Source organism: Fringilla coelebs, assembly GCF_963513975.1.
Source record: "Fringilla coelebs genome assembly, chromosome: 6".
In the NCBI taxonomy this organism is placed as follows: domain Eukaryota; kingdom Metazoa; phylum Chordata; class Aves; order Passeriformes; family Fringillidae; genus Fringilla; species Fringilla coelebs.
In genome coordinates, this window is record NC_140034.1 from 62,363,550 (window position 1) to 62,387,863 (window position 24,314).

The 24,314-nt window shown below is 44.6% G+C and overlaps 1 protein-coding gene across 1 annotated transcript in view; it reads right to left on the minus strand.

Annotated features, from left to right (window-relative positions):
* Window positions 1-6,415: 6,415 nt before the first annotated feature.
* TEAD1 (TEA domain transcription factor 1) overlaps window positions 6,416-24,314 on the minus strand; it is a 151,545-nt gene continuing 133,646 nt past the window's right edge. The window contains exons 10-12 of the mRNA XM_084208615.1: window positions 14,282-14,422; window positions 13,238-13,390; window positions 6,416-12,179 (exon numbers count right to left, since the gene is read on the minus strand). Coding sequence (XP_084064741.1) covers window positions 12,066-12,179; window positions 13,238-13,390; window positions 14,282-14,422 — 408 coding nt within the window. The 3' untranslated portion in view covers window positions 6,416-12,065. The remainder of the gene's footprint in view (window positions 12,180-13,237; window positions 13,391-14,281; window positions 14,423-24,314) is intronic.

Consider the following 24,314-nt stretch of genomic DNA (forward strand, 5'->3'; position numbering starts at 1 on the left):
AGATGAGCAACTGACCTGAAATAGAGTTAGTAGATGTTACATCATCAATGATATCATTAGTATCATTAATAATATCACTAACTGTACAGTTTTCTCTCCTTTCAGCAGAGCCGAATGTTTAATTGATTTAGCAGCTGAAAGTGACAGGGAGGATGCTGATGGTGCAGAGGAGAGCTTTGCAAGGCAATGGGAAAGACAATGCAGTGCATTTACTTATAGCTTCTTAAAAATATCTATAGGCTGGGGTAGCAGGCACAAGCTGTTCCCAAGTACCAAACTGAGTTTCTGAGCCAGATGACAGCAAGAAAGGGGAGCACAAACAGGCATTTTTGTAATTTTTCTTCAGGTGAATCAAATCATTCCAATCTTGGGGGCTAATTTATGCTGATGGATGAATTTCTACTTTATGTATTCAGACTGTGCACCAGGGAAGACAGAGAAGTCCAAAAATCTTACAAAATTCTTACCAAATCCTTTTTGTTCCGAGTCCTGCTTGATTAGTCTCTTAATTAGGGAGCAGTAAGTCCCTGAGTCCAAAGGAGACTCGCAAGGGGCTGCTGTGCACAGTTATTCATGATGAATGCTGCAGCTCTTCTTTCTGAGCACAGACCCAGAGAGGAGAAGGGAGACAAACCCCCAGGTTTACAGCAGATCAAAGGGAGGTCAGGGGCTGGCAGGAATATGGGAGGGGGGAAGAAAGGTGAGAACTTGAGAATCTCTTAAAAATCAGCGGCTGCCTCTGCCCACAGGTCACAGGCATCTCTAAATTGGTACCTCTTTTCTCTTCTGCTAATTACTAGTGGCCACAGTGGAAGTGCATATTCTGTCAGGCTGAATTCAGTTAGCTGAGCAGGTAGACTGTGCCTCTTAGGTATTCTTTTTAGGGAAAACTCTTCCTGTTGGGCGTGCTCTGTTGCCTTGGGGTCCATCCTTCCATGACTTGATATTGTGGCAAACTCCCTGTGTCCCAGCTGGGATCACAAGGGTGTCCAGAACAGCCTGCTGCATTCCAGGATATCCCAGCACTGGGGGCACGCTGAGCAGATGGGTCATGATTTGTCTGCACAATCTATATATCCCATGTATCTCTGAATGCTTCCTATTTATCTTTATATCTATTTATTAATTCAAAGACCATTTACAATGATCCCCTTTATTTAAACCTCCTCTGGATCCTATCTGCTTGTTTGTGCCTCCAGGAAAATCAATCTGCGAGGGGGTAGGGAGCAGAGCTGCAATAAGGGAGAAAGAAATAAAGCAGACAGTGAAATACGAGGTGTTCTCTGCAGAAGGGAAAGCAGCAGCCTCCAGCCAAAGTCCAAAGGTTACACAGGGTGGTAATGCTCCCATCTAACCTGGTTATACCTGGAGCCTGCAGGTAAATGGATGGGGCCGTTCTGCAGCCCTGAAATGAGCTCAGCAGGGCTGGTGAGCCTCAGTGCCCCCCTGATGCTCAGAGCAGCGGCACACACAGAGCCCTGCGGGGCAGAGCTGCTCTCTGGGGCCACATCCCGAGCCTGGCCATCCCCAGACATCTGGGCCTCTCCACTGGAGGGGCTGAGGAGCAAATGGGGAGCCTTTGGGCTCCGGCCTGAGGGGCTGTTGTCAGATCACAAGCTGGTGCTTCATAAAAGCACAAACCTTGAGTAGGTTATCACATGGAGAGAGAGATCCAGGCGTTTCAGGGATTGATGCAATCTTGAAATGGAAGGATGGAAGAATGGAATTTTTTTTAGAGACATTTTGGCTCGTTTCTTGGCCTGACTTTCAAGCTTTTTCACTCGCTTGCTGGCAGAGAAGTTTCTACTCTCTGGCTCTTGCCACACCTCTCTATGCTTAGTGTTTCCTATACTATACTTTCCTACATATTCCCCATATTTCCCCTTGAGTGGGGCTGTGCACTCACTCTCCCAACACCAGGGCTGTTTCCTGGTTTTCAGCAGAGCTGAGCAGCACATGCTCAGAGTCCAGAGTTCCAGCTCCTCCTTGGGTGCTTCTCTAATGTCTGAACAGCATCTTTGTGTTTCACCTTTCAACAGCAAGGCTTAAATATTATACAGAATGCCTCTATTTCTATTTGCTAAAGAAACTGAGCACCTGTGAGCAGCCCTGCCTGTGGACTCTCCACCCTCTCCCAGGTCTCAATTATCTGTATGTCTGCCTGCTGCTGCATCCACAGCTTTCCCATGCACAGACACACCCACAGAAGCCTGATTTGTGCAGAGACTTCTCACCCTGCGAGGATCCACGTGCCCAGACACGGAGCTCTGCCCCTGTTCTTTCCCCTTCCACCCCTCAGTGGTTCCCTAACAGCTCATGGGCCATGCACATGTTAGTTCATAATAATGAGCTCTTTCCTCTGGGCTCATCCCTCTTTCTCAGATACATTTCCAGCTGGCCAACACTGACTTTGGCTCTGTATTTTCCCCCACATCTGACCAGAAGTGGTGGAAAGCACTTCTCCCCTGCAGCTCTCTGGAACAGCCTTTACCCTACCTCCTGCTTCATCAGCTTCATCTTCAGAGCACGGCTAATCCCTATGGCTAATTCTTCCTTCCCATCACTACTCCAGCACCTTCCAGCTAATTTCCTGCATTGTGCCTGTGCTTATTCCCCGGGTGCTGCAGGTTGCAGGGGTGGAGGGTTCTCCTTCCCCCTCCTCCCCAGCTCAGAGACCACACTGGCCTGAAGCAGGACACATGGAGAGCCTCCCTGGCCGCCTGTGGAGCCTGCTGGTCAAGGAACAGCCTTCAGAGGAGGGCCAGTGGCACAGAAAGGTTCTGCAAAAATGAGGTGGGGCTGTCTCAGGTCTCAAGACACCCCTTTCATCTAATTCCTGCTCACAGGACGCTGTGCCCTTTGTCATCTGGGAAATGCGTGAAAGCAGGCCAGGAAAAGAAGAGTTTGGAGGAAGTTTGGTTCCTGCCCCACATCTCCCCCCTCCTGTTCCTCCTTACCCAGAGCCTGTCCCTGGCGAGTCTGGGGCACCTCCCAGGTGTTACTCACCACCTCCTCCCTGCAGCAGGAGATCAGTGCAGGAGATTGGCAGTGGGAGCCCTGCTGAGGCTGCTCTTCTGTCTCCCAAGTTACTGCTGCGAGAAGTTCCCACCCACCGTGGTGTTCTGGCCATAAACCTTAGCTAAAACCCTTCTGATGTTAATCAAAAATATCCCACAGTCATAGGAAAACCCACACAGATATTTCACAAAGAAGCCATCAGGTTCTCTGTGCTGTGGAATGCTGGGATGTGTGTGCAGTGTCTGAGATTTTTAATGTGGGCTCCTGCTAAACCTAAAGGAAGGGCCAAACAAGGAGATCCCATTGCCTCCCTCCTCTCCTCCAATCAACATAAATAAAGCTGTGTCAAAAGGAAGTGGTTATCACCTGGAGGCTGTACTTGTCCATTTTGCCAAGCAGGAACGTTTGCACACTAAGAAGTTCAACATCACAGGTGAAAGGATAAGAAAAGACAAGTATATTGGAAAAAAAAATCACATCTCTGATAACACTGCAAAGAATAGATGATTTAAGCTGAAAGGAATTTTTAGAAGCCTAGAAAAAAAACCCCACCTTATTCTTTGGTGGAGAAGTACCTTTAAATATGGCTAATAAACTTAGCAGCTTGGGGCAGGAAAAGAAATCAGGTTGCAGTTTGTCAAGCCCCTGGCAAAGTCAGCTGCTCGTGCAGCTCGGTGGAGTTGGAGGCTGCTGCCAGAGCTGGAGGTGCAGGAGGCAGAGCACCGAGGGCACTGCCAGGCAAGGGCTGCTCCTCTCGTTGTACAAGTGAGAGGAATCAGAAGGGGCTCAGACATAGTGATCACAGCTCCTGCACCTTTTCCTTGGCTGGCCCCACCTCCATCCAGAGTGGGACACTGCCTTTAACAGAGCTGGGAGATGCCAAAGGCCCCGAAGCTCTGTGTGTGGACACCTCTTAGAGCTGACAGAGAGGTTTAAAAGCGGATTTATGGGGGAAAAACCATTTGTTTTTTGGCTTTTTGCTCCCATTTGATAACATCAAAGTCCCACATTTATGCTCTTAGCCCTAGGACAGTGAGGGGCATGGAAAACAGTATTTTTGAAATTCACCAAGCTAAACCTCTAAAGGGCTCTGTGCATGCACCCAAACCCATGGATCTGTGGGAAGAAGGGGGTCTGAGAAATCCCCAGAGATGGGTAAATTGGGAGCAGTCACTTGCACTCAGGTGTCTTTGCTCACCCAGTTGTTTCAGATACTCTACTGGCCACTGCTCATTTTGCTTTCTCTCTCCCCAAAATGGAGCTGACAGCTCTTAATCTGTCAGGGAAGCTACAGCTGAGCTTTTCTGGGCTTTCTTGAGTCTCTCCACAAGAATGGAGCCTCCAGCCCCCCTTTCCCTTAAGCTTTAAAGAACACATGTCCCAAACTAGAAAAGGCTAATAATAAAAAGTAACACAGGAGGGAAAAAAAAACCCCAACAAACCAAAAAGCAGCAAATTATTTTAACCTAGGTGAATGCTTGTCTGTTTTGTTGCAGCTTTTATTTTACTCTGATTCTCGTGCCTTCCTTTTGATGGGCAGTGTTGTGATGTGGCAGTCTCTAAATGATCCTTTGCCTCCCTTTTTCCTATTTTGTCCTGTCTCCAGCTTTGCATTTTCTTTGAAAAGCAATGCCCTGCCATTCATTTTCTCACAGTCACTTGCACTCTGGTTTTGTACAATTTTCCTTTTCCCTCCCTCCTGCCCTTCCCACCTTCCAGTGTCCCCAGCAGAGCTCTGGCTCTGAGGGAACATCAGCAACCACAGGACAATAATTCACAGCCATTAACCAGTTCAGTGCCACAGCTCCCTACAAGGCAGGTAATTATTGATGAACATTTTGGAGCTGCCTCTGCTTGGGGTAGCAGATTGTTCAGCTCTTCCTGCTCGAGGGGCCCCACCACAATAGTGAGGGCTGGGATGAGCAGCAGAGCTGGGACTGCAGACATCTGTGGCACATTGCTGGGCTCAGAGCCCTCCTTTCCCTCCTGGGTCTGTCAGCATGAAATGTCTCCTGGACCTGTGGGTCAAACAGGCCGTACCTCCAAGAAAAACTGAAATCCAGGGGAAAGTCCATGGAGCACGGATGGATTTATGGATTCTGTGCTCCACAAAAAGGGCTAACTGGTCTGGCTTCTCTGTTCCCTGCCAGGGAGGGGCTGTGCCTCCCACTGAAGCCAGCTCCTCAGTAAACGGGTGGTGACACCGTGTGGGGACACCCGGCCCGAAATGCCACGTGGCATCTTCCCAAAGGTGCAAGATTTACGGGTTCAACCCAAATTAATTAAGAAGCAGAAGCTTAATTAAGAAGCAGGTTGCTTCTGAAACAGCTAGCACACTTCAAAGGGCTGAAGCCATGCACTTAATGGGAACAAAGAAGAGAAAACAGGGTCAAAACAGCCCGTATCTGTGCCTTGTTCTCCCCCATTCATCTTGCACACAGGGGGGGCTCTGCCGACATTTTCAAAAGAGCAGCGGAACATCTGCCACCCAAAGGGGAACTGGGCAGTGTGCTAGAGGCATGGGGTTTATTCAAAACATAAATTCTGCTCCCCCATGGAAGCAGAAGATGAGCCAGATGTACTTTTTTTTCCCTCTACCAAGTTGTGGTCTTTTCCCCATTGATTTCATTGGATCCAGGATATCCCTTTTATTATTTTTTCTTTTTATTTTTTTTTTTCCCTAGCTAGGTGGTTTCACTTCATGAATGCCAGAGGCAGATTGCTCCTGTTTCATCCTCTCATCATACCAGGTACAGCTGTCAGCTGATGGGCAGGTGGTTTAAGAGAAACAAGAAGTGAGTCTCTGGAAAACATGACACATTTTTAGGACCTCAGTTCCCCCAGAGCTCAGGGTCCTGGAGGAAACAAGCTCAGATAACTCCTGTGCTCCTCAGCCAGGTCTAGTCCCTCAGTTAATGATGTGTTTGTACCATTTATTCTGTAGCAGTTTGAACATTCCTGCTTCTGGAATTCAGAGAGATGGGTGGCTTTTCCCACTGGCATGGCGTGGTTTAAAGGGTGTTCCATGGAAATCCACCACTGCTTCTTTGGGAAGACACACAGGCAAGAATGAGCACGATGGACTCTTCATTGAGCACCAGATGTGTGTTCTTCCAGATGTGTGAACTTCCAGATGTGCCAGCCCTCCAGGCCTCTGCAGATCCTGCTGGATCTGCCTCACACCTCGAGGAGGGTACACAGGATTTCTGCAAGCCTGGCCTTGTGCTATTTTGGAAAAAGCTTTTCGAAGTTACACCCAACGTTAGGAAGAGATTGAGGTAAGAGATTACGACAAATGCACAAAACACTTTCATTTTCTTTATTTTCAATTGATACTGTATGAATACAAAGTTTCTAGAAAGCTACAAAAATTCTACCACTTTATCAAGAAGGCATCAAAATGTGTCACTTTGCAAAGACATGAAAACACCTGCAGTAACCGACACAAAAATAGCATTTTTAGAGTGATGAAATAATTGCACTTAACTGTCATGGATATTAAAGTTATCACACATATGTACCGCGAAAGCTAGAATACATTTTTTTTTTTTTTTACAAAGCACTTTATAAAAAAATTCTCTGCACACAAAACCTATAATTTTCATATTACTATCATACTAAAGATAAATTCACTTTAAAGCCAACACTTAAAACATTTTAAACAAAAAAAAAAAAAAGGTACCAGTACCTACACACAGACAATAACAAATACAAGAATACTGTACTGCCAAGAGGTTTGACTGAAACTCCTTTTGAAAGCTTCTGCAAATATGTTAAGAAATCATTGGAGAACATTCAGTTTTTTCCAAGAGCCTTCCCTCACTGTCTAACCTAGAGGTACTTTATCATCAAAAGGCAAGTTCTACATCAAAAGTTACCAGCAGCAGTACAATATTAAAGTAACCACTGACCATATATGAATATGCTTAAGTCACAAACCCATTTTATACACATTACACAAATAAACATAAAGTGAGAATTCCATTAAGTCATTTACAAATGTGAACAAATGCACATGGCAAAAAAACCCCAAAACAAAACAAAAACCCAACCTGTTTTACATAAAATGTACTGAAGAATTAAAGGCTATTCAGGTTTTCAATGTTATAAAATTCTTTTGTCTTTTTTTTTTTTTTTCAGGCACATATTGTATTTTTTGTCTGCAGTCATGAGCCTGAATCAGAGGCCCATAAAACAAAACAAAACAAAAACAAAAACACATATTCTGTAAGGAGGTAACAGGGATCCATCTCCTTTTAGTCAACTGAGTGCATTTAAGATTTAATTTACACACTAAAACTAATTACATGACCTCAGCAAGAATGACCTGAAAAGTTAAAAGATAAAGATGTCCAGAGTGTTTCTTGTACTTTGACTTATCCAGCCTCAATCTTTCTTGGGGGGCTAAACATCCGGTTATGAAAGATAAGAGGGGGAAGGAGATCATCCTGAGCAAAGGACAAAGCCGGGCTCTGCTCCTCACATCCGCCTGCGCCCGGGCACGTGGATCCTCACGGGAAAAGGAAAGGGGGGACATCGCCAGGGCTCTCAGTGTCACTGACTGAGGGCCCCAGGAACCTCCCGGGGCTGCTGCCGCAGGCGGCAGGCGCGCCCCAGGATCGCAGTGGAAAAATAAATAGCTATGGATTAGCGCATCAAACGTCCTATCTGCCTTGGACTGGCCAGTTCCTTACATTCAACATTAATGTACACCCTTCATTATTCCCAGGAGCCCATCCCCTGGGGGTTCCATGGGATGAGCCACTGCCAAGCTGAGCTGTAGCTGTGGTGGAGAGGGAAAGAGAGAAACAGGCATTGGATCTGCGATTCCTTCAAAATAGTGGTGCAGTACCTAAACAAAATCAGTTTGGAATTCAAGTAAGTCAAACTACATTTGTTAGTAGTAATTTTTAACAGCCCCAAATGGTACCATTATGTTTGTTTGAATGAGACAGAGGTGAGCTTGCCACAAACATGGACTAGTGCAGCCAAAATGTTTGGCAGCAACCGAAAAAGCACGTTCTGCTTGTGGGCCATAAGTGTCTTTGCCCTACCTCAGTCTCATTGAGTTCAACTTGTCTTACAGAGGTAAGTGAGATTTAGACCTTGAAGGAATAACAAAAATAATATTTTAGAGAAAGGGAATTTGAATTATCACAATATTTACCACACAGTGTCACAATATTTCTCTATATAAAAAGTTAATCTTAGTTTTCATCAAATACTTTAAAAATCAAGTTAACAATGTATTCACAACTATATAATCCCTCTGACAGCTTTTGGTTTTGCTGATATTTGTTCTTTCTAAAACGTCACTCCTCTTCCCATTGATTTTGGTTGTGGTGGAGAGTATGGCCCCCGTTCACAGAAGGTATCAAAACCAGACACATCATCATCATTAAGAGGAGCTATTTTTTTCTTCCTTTTTTTTTTTTTTTTCCCCCAAGACATCAACTGGGAGGAAAACAAAACAACCCTGTGTTTTGAGTGGTGCTGGCCAGAGTTTCCCCAGCAGTTTCCCATTGATGCACAAGGCTCACCCTCAACGTTCCAATGCTCAAAGCCACCCGACTGCATTCACCCCGCTACGCTCAGCCCTCTGTGCTCCTCCTGTCCTGTGCATCTGACCTTCAGCACGCACAACTTTGTAAACAAACTCTGCTGTCTGAGCAAGGACTCTCCACAGATACCAGATTATCGTGAGAGGAGGTCGATGAAGCCATGCTTGTCCACTGAAATTCCGTAGGATATGGATCTCTCGTGATGCAGATGCGTGACTGGATGAAGAGAATGTAAATGGGAATATTTTCGCTTTTGTGTCACAGACGAATCGGTTGCTGGTTGGCAACGCTGTCAGAAATGGCAAACAGTAGATTTTTCTTCAGCAGGCTGATCATTAGCAAAATCCCTTTGCTATGAATGGTGCTCTTTTGTGAATGGAGGCCTGTAGATTCAACTTATTCCGATAAACCAAAGGCATTACGGTGATAACTAAATATTTTTGGTCTCTCTACAAATTGTCATTATTATGGCAGCACTTTTCTAAGCTGGAATTTCAAACCAAAGGCACTTTCATGCTAGAGTGCAGAAGAGTCACAATTAATTATTTGGTCATGAAATTTAAAAAGGCAGCATTCGTTAATACAATTCACTTTTCACGGAGAACTAGGGATCTGTAACCTTTCCTTTTGGTATAGGCATCTCACTGCAATGGGACTGACTTGTACAGACAGCTGGTTCAGACCAAGCAGTCAAAGAGCATTTCTGCAGGGAAAAATACGGATATTTTAAAAATGGAACCAATTCAGAAAACAATGTATAAAATTGGATGTTAAGAGGCTAAAAGTTACTTCTAATATAATGCTAAGGCACTGCATATTGTAATGCTTTGGCAGCTCTCAATTAAAAGGTTCCTACAAAAAAGTAACAGTAACAAGATAAGTACTTCCAGCTTACAAAAGAGCTCACAGTTTACAGGCAGCCTGTTGGACTACACACCCCACACTCAACAGTTGAAGGATTAAGGCTTTTAAGAATTAACATACACAGGGTATGGATCATTTACAGAATTGTAAAGAAAAGACGATGGGAGTAGTTTCCCTAACGTTACATATGTGAACACCAATAAACATTGTGACTGTTTATACCCTAGAGTTATGGCATATGTAGTGTGCCAGATCCTACTAAAAAAAAAAACAAACTGTACCTGGTTTTGCAAATTGACTTACATACTTTATATGCCTTAAAGACTTTGCTTGTTATTAAAAAAAAAAAATTAAAATCACCAAACCCACAATTCAAACCCTAAATAAAAGACAACTTTAGAACAAAACCCAAAAAGTAGTGTTTGACTTGTAACACCAAGTGCTTAGAATAAAGGGCTACCGTTAGGCTGTTACAATGCAGTGCTTTTCCTGATGTGATTGTTAGTGTTAAAAATGAGCGTTCAAAGAGACCTTGCCATGGACACCTTCCTCTGTTCACTTGGCAGAGTATCAACTGAAAGGTCACCAGCCCTAATATCCACAAGCAGGTAGCAGCTAGGCATCACAGCAACCACCCAAGCCGTGCACCTCCTGCAGTCAGGTCAGGCTGAGGGACTGAAGCTGTCTCCCTTCCCCCCGGTGATTTTGCATCCTCCTCGAGCCCCAGACCTCACCAGCGTCAGGGAGGGTCCTGCTCTCACCCACTACCTCGCCTGGGCTCTAGTCTAGTCCAGACATCCCAGCAGTGGGCAATTCTAACAGAAAGGACTATGCAGGGATATATAATTTAAACAAAAGGACTAGAGTTGCCTGTTTGAAGACTGCAGCACCGGGCCTGGGAGTGAATTTGATGCTCACACTGTGCATGGGAACTGTGCTGGTTACAGGAACAAATCACAGGGGGTAGGGGAGGAGGGCCTGCTAAGCGTGACCTTTGAGCCAGGACTGCAGAAAAGTCTCCTAAGAACCCTCTTTGCTGCTAACTCATCACTGATCCCTAAGGCGGCTTGTGCCTGGCCAGGCAGCCCTCAGCCTTTCAGACAAATGTTCTGCCTGAGAAGCCTCTGCTGGCCCAGACAACTTCTCAAAGCTGCTCACCTGCCCAAACAATTTCTGCTGGGGCGGCGAGGGGCAGCAGGAGGAGAGGAGCTGAGCAGCACCCCCTGTCCTGAGCGGGAGGGGGAGGCTGCTGCTCTCACACGTGCACACCCCAGACACCCGCTCACAGCCCTGCCGTGGTGCAAAGCCTGGCAGTGTTAAATATCTTCACTCCCTGCAGTCTGCCCTGGCCTGACCAGAAGGAGGAACACCACCACCTGGATGAAGGCTTTCCAAGAGGACAGCAGACCTCACGTGGTAGGTGTGTGTTTGTTTCAGATAAAACCTGGGGAGACAGCTGGGAGAGGTGTAAGAGCACCATGATTAGGAGGAAAAGGAGAAAAAAAATTAAGATTCTCCACTTTCCAATCTTCTTGGCCCGATGCTGGTTGTGATTCTCTAGCGTCTCACGGATATTAAAGCTGCTGATCCTTTCAGAGGTGTACACACTCTTCTCTCAAACACATCAGTGTTTTGCTCTCTGTTTTGAATGACTCGATGCTGTTGCAGTGTCAGTTGTTTCCGTTCATCTCTCGATTTCAGAGTCGCAAGATTTTTGCTCAACTTATTAGAAAACATAGTTGTCCATATAAAATATAACCGCACACACAAGACTACATATAATGCAAGTCTAAATCTTCAGTATTTACCTACTTATTGCAAAATGAGCCATCTTTTTCATTAAATAATCAAATTTTCATATTAGTACAATACAACTTTATACTCTTTTAAAATACACTAGATATGTTAGGGGTAAGGGGTGATGTTTTCTTTCTCTGCAATACCTGTCTGAAAGTTTAATGGATTAGAAGATTAGTTTTAGCGTTGAGAAAAAAATACAAAATTTGCCTAATTTTAGGACCTGTCTGTTTCTACCAGGCGTTTCTTAAGGCTATATTTTTCTTTTGGTTTCAAACAGAAAAATGTTTCATTTTAAAAAATAATTTAGTGAATTACATTCGTCCATATCTTCCACCCTAATTAGTTACAAAGATAATTCTATAAAGATTATTAACTTTGTGTACTCATTTACAGTTATAGCTAAAGATTCGTTTCAGTTTCACTTGCATTGTAAAACAAGTATTTCATGTTGGAAAAAAACCCAAAATAAATTCTTATAAATGCTGTCAGTTTTTCCCCATGGCAAATGCTCTGTCATACATTTTTCTATCAGAATTAAAAATAGGCCTCCACAGACAGAGGCGTTAGGTTCTTAAATACAGTCTTCCCAAAGAACTGCGGTTTACAAATTTGAAGAACACTTAGTTTTAGAAATAATTTTTACAACTGTACCAGAATTTCACAGCTACAATTATATATGAACACATTAAAAATGACTTCACTAAAACAGGATTTAGAAAAATGTGGGTGAAAGTTGGGCCAGAGGCACTGCCACTTAGTGTTGAGGTTTACAGTCTGTGTTCTGATAAAGAAGTGAAATGAAGTGTATATATAAATAACTGCTCAGTCCTTTACAAGCCTGTAGATGTGATGCTGTGCTCCATGTTCGCTGTTCGACACTTCGAATACACAAGCCATGCAGAGCAGGGTTTCTTGTGTATCCCTGTTTGTTACCACCTGTGGGGGGAAGGAAGAGGCAGACAGAACATCACACACCTGGAAACAGCAGGGCTGCATTGTATTTGCAGGGTGCCCTGTGGCAGGGGGGAATGATGGATCTGACTCCATGTCCTCAGAAGGCTAATTTATTATTTTATGCTACTATGTTATATTAAAGAATGCTATACTAAACTATACTAAAGAATACAGAAAGGATACTTACTAAATGCTAAAAACATAATTAGGAAAACTCGTGACTCTCTCCAGAGTCACGACACAGCTTGGCCCCAATTGGCCAAAGAGTGAAAACAACTCACAGCAGAATTCAATGGAACAATCTCCAAACACATTCCACATGAGCAAAACACAGGAGAAGCAAATGGGATAAGAATTGCTTTCCTTTTCTCTGAGGCTCCTCAGCTTCCCAGGAGAAAACTGCTGGGTGAAGGGATTTTTTAAGAAATGTGAATGGCACAGGTCTGAAACAAGAAGTGACCCGTGTCACCTCGGTCCTGCCCGCATGCCCTGGCGGCAGCGGCACGTGGCTCTGAGGGCTTGGCTGAGGTGACACCACGGAGCAACAGGGAAAGCAAGCTGGGTCACTGGATGAAACTGGCTCAAAGGCCACCACGTGGCCCATTCCCTCTGCTTTGGGTCACCTGTTGGGCGTTTGCTGCCTGTTTTCCCTGCCCAAGAACTAATTAATGCCACTCACACCTGCAGCACTGTAACCAAGCCCCGGTAAAGGCACGTCAGATGAACGCAAGGGTTCAAAGTTACTGCCTCAGGCTCTCTGCAAACCCCAGACTCGAATGGAAAAAACAGAGAAGGAAGCTGAAATCTGTGGAGAATAACAAAGATGTTTGTTCACGCTCACAGCCAGCTGAGCCTTTTCATCCTGAGCGTCTAAGGCGCCCGATTGCAGGAGAATTATTCTGAAGTCAGTGGGATGGCTGCTTTGGTAAGCAACAATGACTAAGGGATTTGGAAACTGGTTCCCAACACTACCAGCTGAGCAAGCCACACAAAGCCTGAGAGTACCTTAGAAGTGGAAAAATACAAAGGCCAGTCCATACCAATAGAATTGTGAAGTTTTCCAAGACGCTGTTCATCATGTATTTCTCTGGTAAATGCTTCAGCTTGTGTATGAAGTTGATCATGTATTCACACATGGGAGAGCGGTTTATCCTGTACACAAACCGGCCATTCTCAAACCTTGCATATTCAGTCTAAAAAAAATAAAAACCGTTTAGAATGCGATCAGAATGGGATCATTCAGAGACAGAAAAAAAGGGACTGGTAAATCTGTTTTTCTTTTTGTTTTTCTTTTATTTTTTTGTGCAGACAGGAAAAAGAGAAAGTGGCTCAGACACACTCACACACCTGTTTGCTGACTCCCCTGCCTCACCTGTGCTATGCCTCGCTAAAAATGCAAGGGATCTTAATTATCACTAATTATAATATCACTACTTGTTCTCTAACCTGCAAATTAACAAACTGAATAGATGAGGATTATTAAGTCCCAAACTGAGTAGAAATTAATTAGGCCAAAAACTGCAATAAGATGATTTTATAGGAATTTTGAGGCACCTGTCTGCAAAGGGAACAGCAAAAATAAGCTTATATATTTGCACTTAAGTGTGCACATACAAACATAGATATATTATTGCATGACTTAATAGGCAATTTATGAACTACAGGACTACAGCTGGAAGAAAAGCACACTGACTTAGATTGCTGAGGGAGGGTAAGGCTGTGACTCTTGGACTTCTGTTGTCCAGCGACCAATCGCTCAGATGGTGGTTTCTGAGGATTTTTGGCTTTCTCTAAGCTTGGAACAGTAGAAATTATTAAAACCATTTTTTGTTATGGTCAGAAAACATACTTAGTTTAAGAAGGCCATAAACAGTGACCAGGACATCTGTAAAGGCTCAACCTTCAGCTCTAGGCTAAAATTCCCCCCAAAAACCAGTTTTGCTCATGACAAATCTGGCTCTGGGGCTTTCCCCTGCTGCAATATCACTGTGCAGCAAACCAACCAGAGACCTGACCACAGCCCACAGGCCTGTGCGTGGGAAAGGTGAGAAATGACTAAAGGCACATCCCATCACAACACCCACCTCTACTTTTTCTACTACTTGCTTTCCAAAGGAGCAGACTTTGGTGGAACAGGTGATTGTCATGTTTTCCGAGCTCTCGTACTGACTGGTGACTCCGTAAAACGCTCCTGTATCATCTTGGATGTTGCAGTTTAAGTCAGCCTGTGGGTAAAAAGGTGAAAATTTCATTTTTTATTTGACAGTGTGAATAGCATGAGCTGTCACTAGCTCGCCATTCTTTTCAGAAATAACAGGGGGAGCTTAATGGTGATGACAGTGACAGTGGGAAAAGTCCGTCAGGGAAGTAGCTGCCTAACTGTTGCTGTAAAAACCTTAGAAAAGCAGCAATTCATTCAAATTTTAGACAATAAAAGATGTCCCAGTATTTCTGTGGGCTACAGGTGACAGACATTCTGGTCTGGCAGGCAGCTGATGAAATCCCTGGAGCGAAGGAATGATCCCCTGCGAGGAGCCTGGCTCCAGAGCCAGCCCCTCTGAAGTGAGCCTGCCTTCAGATTCCAGTTCAGCCCAGCCACCCCGCTCCAGAGAGGCCACAGCTCCCTTTTTTCTTGTCTTAAAGCAATGACATCCTCAGGGCAGAGGGAGGCAGCTGGGCAACACAGGATGGTCTCTGCTAAGGCTCTGCCAGGCCGTATGGCACTGGTCCAGCAGAGCACTGGGCTCCACGGAGAGTCTGACACAAGCCCCAGGCTTCCCATGTGCCCGGCCCAGCAAACACTGCTCAAGGATCTGCTGGCTCCCAGCATTTCCCTGCAGCCTCAGGAACCTCCAGCTGCCTCTGACAGGCAGCATCAGAGACCAAGACTCGCAGGATCAAGCGAGGAGCAGCTCTACCTTCAATTATTCATTATGCAAGCCCTGTGCACAGCAGGATTAATTTGGCTACAAAGCCACCCCACAGGTCACCTGCTGAATCCAGCCTCCCTGGGCCCAGGGAGCAGGGCTGGAGCTGTTCTGTCACTCTGCTCTCTGACATCATGCACCCATTTCTGCTCATTTCAAAAGCCTCCACTTAAAAGCACACGGATACGGATACAGGCAGACCCTAGGGATATGCACAGCTGGATTTGTTGATTCAGGCATTAGCTCTACGGACATCTTTGATGCCCAGGGAGACAGTGAGCACGTTTTTCCTTTTATATGGAAATAGATGATCAGCTACTGCAGCATGACTGCAAAGAATCACCTGAATTTGAAAGTTAGGCCAAGGTGAGCATTTTAGCAGGGAAATGCGCTTCTGCAGCTCCTTCACTTGCAAGTCTAGCTCTGCTTAGTTCTATTCCTAATGTAGAAATGGAATACATAATACTTGACAGGTACCTTCATGTTTACCTTCAGACCCTTCAGACTTTTTAAAAACCTCCTTTACAGGTATGCTTACCTATGCCCCATCCCTGGAAGTGTTCATGGCCAGAGTGAACGGGGCTTTGAGTAACCAGGTCTAGTGGAAGGTGGTGGATTTAGATGATCTCTAAGGTTCCTTAGGAGCAAACCATTCTAGGATTCTAGTGTGGAGCACTCGCCACAGTTCAGGTCATTTGTAACTGCTGCTTAATTTTTAACTTGGCAACAACTCATTAATCCTCCTGAGTGTCTGCAATCCTTACTTGTGGTGTGGCCTTGTGAGGCAATATTCTGATAGCAGCACGCACTGAGCGGTTCTGTGGTACACAGAAGACACGGGTCTAGGATTACCTGGGGCTGCCTTTGTCAATTAAGCAGCGGAGCAGCCTCCTGAGGTTTGCACACAGCGACACAAACATCCCCACAGTCAGGTATTTTGCACAGGAGGGAGAAATCCTATCGCTGTTCCGCCTCGCTCCTCGCACCTGCCGCGCCAGGCCAGCAGTTAATGTTTAATGTGCAGCTAAAGCAGGGCTGCACAGGGGCCGTGAGGAACCGCTCACATTTATCAGAGCAAATAAGCAATTTGCCCTCACAGCTGGCCTGCAATCAAAGCATGGCAAACATCTAAACGTGGAGAAGCGCAGCAGCCCCAGGCCACGCCACCGCTGCTCCGCTGGAATTCCTGAAGGAGAGGGATCTCTCCAAAAAAAAATTGCACTGCTGCAATTAATGACAATAATAACAGAAGCAATCTCTCAGAATGCAATTATTCCTGCTGCTACCACAATTGCAGTTTTACTAGCAAAGAATTTCCTTTTTTTTCAGATATGAGCAAAATATTTGTGAAATCCTAACCAAACCACCCCTCACAGCTGTCAAAAATCAACTGCACACACCTTGCATTTCGAGCTGCAGTAGCAAATGTTTGGAGCTAAAGAAGGATAACTTTTTATCTGCTGCCTTCTGATTTTGAAGCCTGCTGAAAAAAACCCCCTAATTGCTCTATTTCCATGCTGACATTTAACCTGGAAAAGTAACACATGTGGCCATCTGTCACCCTGTTGTTCACTGCCCCAGCTCCTCCAGCCCTTGCTGAGATCACCGGGAGTTCTGTGTACACAACACATCCAGGCTGGGGCCCGATGCTGCAGTGAGGAACACTTGAAACTATCCCTCAGTTGTCATGATTTACCCTCATGCAATCACAACATGGTTGCAAAGTCCCATGATGATGATCATATAGATGAGAATTATCTTTATTTACTTGTTTGCTCTTGGATTTTTTCTTTTTTTTTTGAGTCTAGCACACAGTAAAGGTGCTTTCAAAGAAGGACAGAATTCTCTTTGTAAACAGTTTTCATATTCATCTAATTGCTGAGATTGCTGAGAGCTGAAGACTCTTCAAAACAGTCTAACACCAGCATTAAAAAATCATAGGAGTTGGCAAGCAAATGCTTTTAAATGAAGGCTTCACCAAAGCCTCTTTTAGTCCTATAACACTAAAAGTACTATAACACCATAACAACTTTGTCTTAAGGACTTGAGAATATTATTATGGCTTAAATAGCCAAGGATTTGTCTAAACATATACATCTGAAAGCTAAATTGTATTTCTCAAACTGATGAAATTAAAAGAAATTTTTTGCTGTTTTTTTTCCCTTCTCCAAAAGGTTATGAGTACCCAGGTGGCTGTGAGAGTTGCAGATGTGGGAATAAGGTGATGTGTTACAAATGAATGCCCTGGTATTCAGCTTTAGCTCCTTACTACAGCATTGATTCCAGGGCTCGTGTCTACATTTTAGAAGGGATGTTGGAAAATTGGAAAGTGTTCAGCAAAGAGCTACAAGAATGATTTCAGGTCTGGAAAACATCCTTTGTAATGAATGACTAATGAAACTCCATCTACTTACTTTTTCCAAGGGAAGTTTTTCCACAACCTTGTCATAGCCTACAAGTTGCTACATGGGGAAGAGCCTTCTCCTAGATTAAATCTTGCAGAAAAGGCCATTAAAAGGCAGAAAGCTAAAGCTAAGCAAAAGCAAAATGAGAAACAAGGCAGGGGCTGGTAGCCCTGATGGCCATGGAACGCTGGAATAATTCTCAGATGAGGAGAAATCACCTTGGGGTCTTTTTTCACCAGCTGAGTATGTGACAGGGATGCTCTGGTTCGAGCAGCTGGGTACTGTCCAAAGGCAAACATTACTTAGTGGGGTTCACTGCCTGAGCCACCTGGGGCAGGTAGGGCTCCATAAATACAACAACAAAACTGAAAGACAGAAATTGATCTTATTAGTCTTCTCCTGATCATTTCCTGTTTCAATGATCCCTGTGAAAAAGGTGACAACAGCCAAGCCTCTGGAGCGCTGTCACCAGCTCTGGTGCATTATTTCCATGGTGCTCTGTCTCCAGCTGCTCCCCTGCATTTCAGACACAGGTTGTAAGCCTTCCTGGGCTATAAAACAGCTTTCCCTCCTGTACAGCTTCTCAGGCAGCTGTGCTCTGGGCGCCTGGCACTGGGCTTGGGGAGCGTTCTTGCTGCCTATACAGATAAATAACTTTTTGAATGATGACTTCAAATAAATTGGTGTGAGTTCAAATATTATGGCATTTCAAACATTACAGGATAATCACATGTAATGAACAAGAGTCCATTTACTCATTGAGTTTTAAAGATCAATACAATTTAGGGGGGAAAAAAACCCCAAAACCACAAATGGATTTTTTAATTTTTTTCCCTTTACTTTCAAGAGTAAAACTGTAATTTAGATTTATTTCTGGGCACTGAGTTTTATATGAATGCACTTGGAGGTGGAAGAGGCACTCAGATTTCTGGCACCCTATCTGCAGTGCAAGAGCATGATTAATTCATTAATAAAGCACAGCTTGTCAATGGGTAGCACTGGAAATATTGCATATTAAGAGCACCGAGTGTTCAACACGCTGCATGGAGAAGTCTCTGCCAGTGTGCTGGAGCTTGCACCAAAAGAAAGAGTAAAAATAAATTAAAAAACCATCTTCCTTTCCCCAGAGCTCTTGGGCTCTGTGCTACAGGCAGGGGCAGAGGGTAGAGTGCTTGTGTAATAATAACAGCTCTGGCTAACAAAAAAGCAACTCCAGCAAAAATTGCTGAGAAGAGCCTAAATCCATCCTGCTGAGTAGAAGGAAAACAGCACCTACTGGAAACAGTGGGACCTGGGGAGGGCCAGGGCAGTTTGCAGTGACACTCACAGTTCACATTAAGCACACAATTAAGGAATAAGGTCACTTATTAACAGCACCTAGGGTTGAGCAGCTGCTCCGAGCGGCCGTGGGCAGGTGGGTTACCCAGCACCGTGCCTCCCCTCCTCCTCTCCAGAGCTCCCCCAAAGAGCAGGGATTCCAAACTGTGAAGCAATTTTTTCCAGAGGGAGCATCTGGGCCGTTGGCACGCTGCTGTGCAGCTCAGGAGCCGTGTCCAGGGCTGCCACACGGTTGGGTTTGTGATGGACAGCCCGAGCTGCTCCGACAGCCTGCCCCTTCCTCCCGCTGGCCACCCAGCAGCAGCCTGCTCAGGGCCCTCCTCTCCCTGCCAGGGGAATGCCCTGGGGAAGAGCCAGGGCATGTCTGCTTTCTTCCATATCTCATTTGCTTTGCATACATTTGCATGCTGCCCTAAGAGCCGTTCTTGCTACAGGCCCCAGTTGAGAGCTGCAGATCGTTTGGCAGTCACACTGTGTGTGTGTGTGTAGGGAACTCCAATATTCTGGATTATGCAATATAAATGAAAGAGAAGAGAAGAAGAGAAGAGAAGAGAAGAGAAGAGAAGAGAAGAGAAGAGAAGAGAAGAGAAGAGAAGAGAAGAGAAGAGAAGAGAAGAGAAGAGAAGAGAAGAGAAGAGAAGAGAAGAGAAGAGAGAGAAAGAAAGAAAAGAAAGAAAGAAAAGAAAGAAAGAAAAGAAAGAAAGAAAGAAAGAAAGAAAGAAAGAAAGAAAGAAAGAAAGAAAGAAAGAAAGAAAGAAAGAAAGAAAGAAAGAAAGAAAGAAAGAAAGAAAGAAAGAAAGAAAGAAAGAAAGAAAGAAAGAAAGAAAGAAAGAAAGAAAGAAAGAAAGAAAGAAAGAAAGAAAGAAAGAAAGAGGCAGTAGCCACAATTGTGTGTGTGTGAATGAAGGACACAAAGAATCTCTGCACCTTTTAAGACGGCTGGAGGCACATGGGGATAAATTCAGGCGGGGGTGGGAGGAGACCACAGGCACAAGCCATTTCTGAGCACTGATTACATGGGTAAATTGTTTGTTCCAGTGTATCACAAAGAGAAGGAGCATTATTTTTCATGCCACAGCTGTTTTGAATAAGAATAGGAATAAACTTAACTATCCTCCTCATGTTACTTACCACTAATTATGGCATAGATTTACATCTATAAAACAGTGAAATTTTGGGAGACATAATTTAATGCCCCTTTATTGTGTAGATTCCTTTATTTCCATCCCACATTTGAATTTCAAAAATGTTTAGGACTTCAAAGCATCTTTAAAAGCTTGCCCTAATTATAATATGCATTACTTTCTAAAACTCCTAGTTTGCATTGCAGATTCCTGCAAATAGAGGCATTCATTTTAAACATCAATTAATATCATCCACGCATCTTCAGATGAGTTTGGGTCTTGGTTTCAGAGTTGCAGTGAGCCCTGGCTAAGCTTTCCTCAGTCAGAAGAACAGTTCAAGCTGCTGCAAACACAAAATTAGGTCAGTGGATCAGATCCACAGAAAGCCTGACAGGCCAACATTAACTTATATCGGTTGTTTTTTTCCTATGTCACCAATGAGAGAACATCCATCCTCCTTTCAGACATATTTGGCTCCCAAACCTGTCCCTGTAGCTGCAGAAATCAGAGCTCAGGCTGGCACAGCGCATTTGGCAGCGTGAGAGACACAAAATCCCAGTGTGTTATTGCAAGGTGTGCTTACACCAGCATCAAAGATCCTGGTGGGATCCTTAGGCAGGACCCACTGCACAGTGCTGTAGGTCACATGGAAAAGTCATGCAAAATTTGCCTCAAAATTTGCACTTGGGGTTGAGGCAACACCTGAGAGAGAAATAACAAAGTTACGCAGCAGAATTTAGCCTAGGAAGCCCAAGTGTATTCCTTGGAATTAGAGAATTTAGGAATAGTAGTGAACTACCAGTGGGGCTAGCACTAGGTATGAACATGGACAGAACCAATAACAGAAACCAGCACAGGCACCCTCTGTGGACTCAGCTTTCAGACAGGCTAACTGGAACTTCAAAGAGCAGAAAACCCTGGGGCTGTTCCCGAGTCACAAAAGCAGTTTAAATACAAACTAACCACCAGGAACATTGGCCATACTCACATTAAGGTTAGATGGCACAAATCATTCCTGGTTGTTTGGCACAGATTGGGCTTAGTCCCACAAGGTGAGAGAAGCAGGATTGTGCAATTAACCTGCACCCAGGGAAAGGTTTCCTCCACAGATACTCTTCAGCCTCCTCTGAATTCTGCATCAGTGTTCTAGGGCAGCCTTTACACTTGTTTAGCAACCTTTATTTTTGTTTTAATTCTATAACCCAGTCATCTCCAGTCTCATACGCCTGTCACACAAACTTCCTGTGCCACGCCATCAGGACCTTGTTCCTTATTTACAGCACCCCAAGTAAAAACTCCCTCTGTTAGTGCAGAAGTCTGTCTCTGTGGCAATTCCCCTGAACTCTGTGGCTCCCAGTGGCTCTCTGGGATAAAGCAGAGGAACAGTCATTGCATTCCAGGTGCAAGACAAGCACCAGGGCATTGCATTGCAGGGCGTGGCCTTGCTTGTTCGAGGTGGTGTAGGAGTCTCTTCCTTTTGTACCTCCTGCACTTCTAGGGAGGAAGAGGCCCAAAAGTGTGACATCCAGATGTGTCACCAGGACCAGGGCCAGAAGCTCATCCATTCCCAGCATCAGGCTGTGCTTCCCATGAGATACAATCTGCATAAACCAATAAAGCTCGGCAAAGCAAAGCAAACTTTGCTTTGTACTCCATCCCAGTGCTGCCTTGCTAAGTCAACTCCACAACTGGCAGATGTCTTCCTGCAAGATCTCAGACCTTTCCCTCCCACTTTTTTTGCAGTCAAACCTTATTACTGAAATCAGGACAGCAGGGAAAACCGAGCTGGTGAGCAGCCTGAAGCAGAACTAAATGGGAAAGAGCCAGAGGAGGATTCTTTCCAGCTACCAGAGCTCAGCTGCTTTCTGCCTTAGTCATCCTCAGCACAAGTACTCATCTGTGGTCTTCCTGTTTCCCATATTCCCATTCCACAGCACAATTAATGTCTAAACAAAATGCTCTTTGTGCTGCCACCAGTGGCATGCTGACTTCCCTTAAATCCATTTGCAGGGTCACCATTCCTTCTGGCACCAAATCCTCACCTCCACTTTCAAGCTTCTCACATCATGACACTCTCCAGCTTCCCCTCTCTGGTTTGCCTTGACTTCCTTCACTCAGACCCTGCCTTTTCTTCACTGATTCTAGAGTGCTTTCACACCTGTAATTACTTGCCCAACCAAAATTCACTTTCCTCTTTTGCCCTCCAGAACAAGGACTGCCACGATCACCTGGGATGCAGTAGCTTACAGTGCTGAGCAAATGATTGATGGCTACATGCAATGAAGGAGGAAGGCAGCACAAAGGATGGGAAATGGGAAAGAAATGGTGAGACAGAGTATTGGGACTAAGCAATAACCACACATCATGAACAGAAGCAGGGAGGAGGTGAACTTACAGAGTAGGAGGAGGTAGCAGATGATGAGAGAGTAGATTCTTATTCAGAACCAGATACTTAATTCGGCCAAAATGAATCTCTTTCCATATGAATAAATTTGAGGTTACTTATAGGGTCAAAAACACTGTCAGCAACCTGTGCCAGCTTTTCCTGCTGATATTATGACTGTTTAAAACAGTTTTTTAACACTCCCCATAAAAAGGGGAATGGCATCCTTTTTTTTCTGAAGGAATGCCCTATTGGGGTGAAAGTAATAAAGGACAGTGAGCTGACAGTTTAGGATCTAATTTGCATGACTAGCTATCTTCTGGTTTTCCTGTACATATTCCTACATATGTTTAGGACTGGTGTGAAGTTTTTCCTAGAAGAGCATTCCTTGTGACTCTTGCAATACTCAGACACTACCCCAGGCACCTTCTCCCAGCCTCACTCACTTGATGAGAGAGAAAATCCACTGGTTTATTTTAAGATCATGGCTCAGGAAAGTGTTCTCACCACATTTTTAATGTATAACTCAGAAGGATGTTAGCACTGTATGTTTTCTAATCTCTAAGTTAATACAGCACAAAATTGTGTTAAAAGGCCATTATGTTGGAAGGCATGGTGAGGTTAGGAAATGCTGGATTGAAGTTGCCTGCACATCCTGACTGCTGAGCTGTATCATGTCACAGGCTTTAGCTACACAGCTGCACACTCACCCTCTGAACATCTGCACCACATTTCTTTGTCTCTGCTGTTCACTTTGCTGTTTCCTGAACTGCTCAGGACCCGTACTGAGCACAGAATTATACATTTCACAGAGGTTTTTTCATGGCATCACCTTGAGACCTGACAGCAGCCATGAGGCTGATTTGTCAGTGAGCACTTGAGGTGAAGGGGTGGTGTCAGCCCCACAGATGTGTCACAGACGTGGGACTGGCACAGGGGTGTTAAAGGAGACAAAGCAGAGAAGCTGGCACCCAGATTTTCAAAGTCAGGAGAACACCACAGACCTCAATGATCCAAAGAAGGTCTCCAGTGGCTTTAGGTATACCTTTGAGCATTCAGCATGCCTGAAAACCAATTTCCACATGGAGAAAAAGCAGAACATACAATGCCTCAATTACCATATCATAAATCTCTGCTGCATCCACGTCTAGTATAAAGTCTGAGGCTTGTCATCCTCTGTGGGAAATGAGAACAGGCATGTGAAGTGACATGCATTTTTGCCAGTGTGCTCTGCAAATATTTATTATGCAGAGTGGATTGGTGAGATGATGGCCTCAGCTCAAGCCAAATTTCACAAGGAAATGTATTTAGTGGTCACAGACCCTCAACTCCAAGCTCTGCTCCACTGCAGCCAGATTTCTCCTGCTGTTATGTTTGTCCTTTTCTAATCTCCCAGAAACCTTCTCTGCTGTACTTCATCACTGTGTTTCCTTATCCCAAATGCTCCCTCTTCCCACTGCCTTCCTCATTCTCACCAGCCTGTTCCAGGCCACTGGTACCCACTGTGTTCAAGCTCCCACTGCTCTTTCTGGCCTCTTTGCTCAGCCAGCCCTCAAACACTTGGTCTACAGCTCACAGGCCCAGTTTTAAGCCTCATGAATTTCTCAATGGGATTGTTCTGCAGTCCAACACAGCTTCTGCTCAGTGGCTTAGTCCTTCTGCATCCAGGTTTGAGAGAAAAAGAGTTTCCCTCATTCCAGTTTCCAGTCCTAAATCTGGTGCCACAGAAGCCATGAAGTCTGGGGGACTTATAAGGTGTAGAGTATTTCAAATCACATAGATAAACTCAAGGAAATCTGATCATAAGCAGTGATTCCAGATCAACCTCTTCTGGTTTCAGCCTCAACCTGTCCACCCTGTAGCTAAACCCTGAATATGCCCCTTTTAGTGAAGTTTTAAAAGAAAAAAATGAAATGCTTAGATGCTAACTGCTGCTATGA